Raw genomic sequence first — 4,173 nt, 5'->3', positions numbered from 1 at the left:
ATTTTATTGTTGTATTTTATATGTAATTTTGCGCCTCATGTGAGCCGTTATGTCTTTTATTTATGATTATTTATGCACTTTGGTCAGCTTTGGTTGTTTTAAAAGTGCTTAACAAATAAAGTTGGATTGGATAAAGAAAGTTTTTTTCTGGCCGTACCTGCACACGTCCACATCCACCAGCTGTCTGGGAGGTGGAGCCACCTGAGCCGCACCGAGCGGAGGCTTCAGGGCGTCGGACGTCATGTTCCTTGGCAGCATGGTCTGAGGGAGGGGCTTTGGAGGGAGTTCGGCCACCGCTGGTGGATCGTCGCCGTCCTCCACCTCGGCTGCTTTCGGCGCCACTTTGGGTCCGGCGGGCAGCGGTGGCAGCGGCCGCTTGTAGCCGGTCAGGAGGAACAGGGTGGTGCTCTTTTTACCAGCTGCAGCGGAGCCACTGCCGCCGGTCAGAGTCCTGACGTCGCCATCGACAGCGCGTCGCTCAGTGGTGATGGTTACCGTGGAAACAGCCAGGCAGGAGCAAAGCAGGAGAGCGAGGGACGAGCAAAACATCCCTCTTGAAATTGATGATTTCATTGTTTTATCACAAAGTTCTTGAGCCGTCGTTTAACAAAAAAAATGAATTCACGTTAACGGCTCCAACTGCGCTGTGACTTATCAGCGTCCTCTTGTAAAAAAAGCCTTTTGTATGAAAAGTTTTAACTCCAGTCGGACGCACTAATCCCTCGTTGTTGTGCGCACAGGGTTTCTCCTGGAGTTGAGCAGATTCACTTTGTTCAAGCGATGTATCATGAATGTGTTTGGCATTTCACTCTTTCAGCTGAATGTAAACATTTCTCTCTGTGTACAAATCCTTCCCTTAAGCAGCTTTTGTAAACATTGAGGTCTTTCAGAGTTTTTAGGCCCTATACGAACTGCCTGGTCTGAAATAATCAATTTAAATGAAAACTCCAACCGTTTATAAATATAGAATAATGTGGTTTGTTTTATGGCAGCGGGTGTCGGATATTTAAATTTGGTCTGTCGGTTTACAGTCCACTGGCCAAAATTCAAAATCTTCTAAACAGGCAGTATATTTATTTATTTATTTTTTACATTTCCTGTAAACAAAATGTAAACTCTTTTAATATAATGACCCCTCCTACTGAAGAGTTCTCTGGGAGTCGTTTATGGCACGAACGTTACGATTCACGTAAGAAACTTGCGATGGAAAATGCAGTCTGTAAACATTTAGCGCTGTATGTAAACTTTATCTTTCACGTTGGATGAGCTCGAACGGATGTCGCGTGTATTCTGGTTTGAGTTTGGCACTTCTGTTGTCCCGTGGATAACTGATGTGTAAAAATCATACATGGAAAAATAACGTTTTTCTTAATCAAATATTCAAGCTGTGTGTGTCTCGTGTCTGTAAACAACAGTGCTGGCAGCTTTGGAGATCTCTGCTTTGTTTCGTGAACCAGCTGAGAGGAAGTCACTCTGAATTTGGCACAAGCTGTGGCTTAAATTTGTATTCCTTTTACATCACGCTCACAAATTTGCCAATAAACAAGCTCTTCCTCTCAAACAGTTTGGAGGAAGAGAATCAGTAAAGGTCAATATGCGTGAAACGTTTGGTTTAAATTATAGTAGAACGGTGACTGAATGGACGGTGAGCTCGACGGATAAACGGCTGCTAAATGAAAGCATTGAGCAGCATCAGATCTTCAAGGAAAGTCCTTCCAGCAGCTACCAGAGGACCGAGATCAGTTCAATAGATGAGCATGTCAAGGCATTCACAAAAGAGTGAGCAATAGTGAGAAACAAAATTACACAAAGAAAAGATTAGATTTTTTAAACGGGAGGCTCTATGTGCGTTCGATACCCTTGTGTGAGTGTCTTTGCTCTGAATTTAGCTTGGCCCAACAGAAGAGAACGAAGGAGGGCTTGGGCCCGGTTCTAGCAGGGCAGCGAGGTTCTGCCCACAGAACAGACATGAAAATGTCCGGATTCATCCGTCAACACAGAGGAACAACGGGGGGAGCTCTGCGGGGGTTCACCTTCACTGCCACGCTTAACGCCGCACCTGGTCCGCTCGCAGATTTAGCGCACTCAGAAAGACACAGGTAGAAAAAAAAACCTCTCGAGTTACAAACCTGTTCTTTCATCCAAATGTACGAAACTTGGGGTTCTTCTCGGTAGCTCCCTGAACGCGTATGTGCACGGATGTGTTTGAGGATCACTTTGCTGACGAAGTCTTAAACATGGTGAGGTGTTCTGTAAATGTGAAAGGTATCTGTATGGCTGGTGTTCAGTATGGCTTAAAGGTTATGTCCTTTTGTTTCCCTTTTTTAAGTTTTTTTTTATTTTTACAAACTTGAACTCCTTCCACAAAAAATGTAAATACAGTGAAAGGTTTTAAATTGCATGTTTTTCGTAGAATAAAAGGAAGAATGCAAAAAAAGTTGAAGAGGTCACTGGGATTAGATAAAGTGGAGGAGGGGGCTTTCAGGTTTTTTCAGTGCGGCGTAATCGAGCGCCGAACGTGGAAGAAACAGAAGACGACAAAGGGTGAGAGGCCTCTCTCATACAAGCGACTGGAAGAAGGAGATAGGCAAAGTGTCAGTGTTTCACAGCGCAGACTGAGACGGCGGTTTATATCTCCGAGCGTTTGAGATAGCAGCAGCAGCAGGAGGAGGAGGAGCGGCGGTGGCGTGGCGGTATTTATCAGTCAAAAACGCCGTCCTGCCGAAGCCTTAAAGTGTTTGGACGGCGTCAGAGCGCGGCGGCGAGTTATCACTGCTCACCACACGAGCCGACCATCAGCTGGAGGATCTGTTTGTAAAGCACTTTGAACCAATAATGCACTAATCATCGTCCTCGTGTGGAAAAATCTCTCCGTTTTCAGGATTAAGAGCAGCAACTATGCAAACACTGACCGAAGACGACGGATATTAAGTTTTTACGGCTGATCTGTTTTCTAAAATATCTCTTCAATATGCTGTGATGAATGTGCTGAGATTAAACATGACTTTAATGGATGTCTTAATGCGTTTGTGGGTTGAAGGGGAGAGAAATAAAGCTGTGCTCGAGTTACAAATCAGGCTTTCGAAGATAAATGAATGAATGAACTCTTCTTGTGATGATTTGGTGACGGTTAGTTTCATAGATTTTTTTTTTTTGCTTCTTCTCTTGACACAGTCAGTTTGGCACCTGGTTTTGGTCTCGCTTAGAACAAAACAGCAGACGAGGAGGGAAGAGGTCTGTGACCTTCAACCCCGACAACAATAAAGTAAAAATAGTGGAAAAGGAGTAGGAATAGTTATTGAGGAGCCTCAACTTTCAAAGAAGCTGAGAAAATCCCCCAGAAAACCTCCATGTGGTCCAGGGACGGTCCTCTGGAGATCCAGCTTGTCTCTGCTTCTTCGAGTCTTTTTGTTTTTTCCTCACAGGTTCACATCCACTTGTTCACACTGCAAGAGAAGAGCACAGCAGGCAGAGAGTTTGTGAGGATGCACTGAGTCAGCGGTTGTCGGTGATGTTCATGTGAAGGTTTAACAAAGAATCTGAATATTAAACGGCGACTGAGCGCTGAACTGATATCTGATATGTTAACATTAAAGTATTTGCCAGGGATGATACATTATGAATGTTCCTTTCAGGGAGCAGATATGTTTTAGATACAGTATGTAAGTGAGGTTTTTTTGTGTTACCTGAGCTAAATATGTTGCTGTAAACAGTCGCAACCTTTCACACGACATTACTTCCCATTTTTGTTTAAAACACGAATAACTACAGTACTCAGGTTGTTTCTGACTTTTAAAGGATCTGCAAAATGTCACATTAGATTTTTTTCACTGCACTTAACCAACATTTAAACATCCATTATTGAGAACTACCAAAACAACAGCACAGTTAAGTAAACTCTGTAAGGTGAGCCCTTTGTGTACCATACAGGCCACCTCCGCTGTGTGAGGACGCAATTTCTGTACCTGGAAATCGCAGCAGGAGAACCGTTTAACTCCGACACTTTAAGTAGTAAAACGCTCACTGCTCATTCAGGTTTCCCGGAGCAGCTGCTCTGTGATGCTTCACTCCACAGAAAGCCGAGCAGGTGCACGAGGACGACAAGTTAATGCCGCTTTAGAATTCACTCAGACATTTTAGCTGGGTCACTTCCTGTTTTACACACACACACAC

General features: G+C 44.0%; 1 protein-coding gene across 1 annotated transcript in view; it reads left to right on the top strand.

The window, feature by feature from the left end:
* Window positions 1–1,594: 1,594 nt before the first annotated feature.
* LOC118343131 overlaps window positions 1,595–4,173 on the top strand; it is a 9,633-nt gene continuing 7,054 nt past the window's right edge. The window contains exons 1-2 of the mRNA XM_035681885.1: window positions 1,595–1,779; window positions 1,890–2,062. Coding sequence (XP_035537778.1) covers window positions 1,595–1,779; window positions 1,890–2,062 — 358 coding nt within the window. The remainder of the gene's footprint in view (window positions 1,780–1,889; window positions 2,063–4,173) is intronic.

This window comes from Morone saxatilis, unplaced genomic scaffold (assembly GCF_004916995.1).
Source record: "Morone saxatilis isolate NCDOM2014 unplaced genomic scaffold, NCSU_SB_2.0 Contig9, whole genome shotgun sequence".
In the NCBI taxonomy this organism is placed as follows: domain Eukaryota; kingdom Metazoa; phylum Chordata; class Actinopteri; family Moronidae; genus Morone; species Morone saxatilis.
The sequence above is the reverse complement of the archived record's forward strand: the minus strand, read 5'-3'. Positions and strand labels throughout refer to the sequence as shown.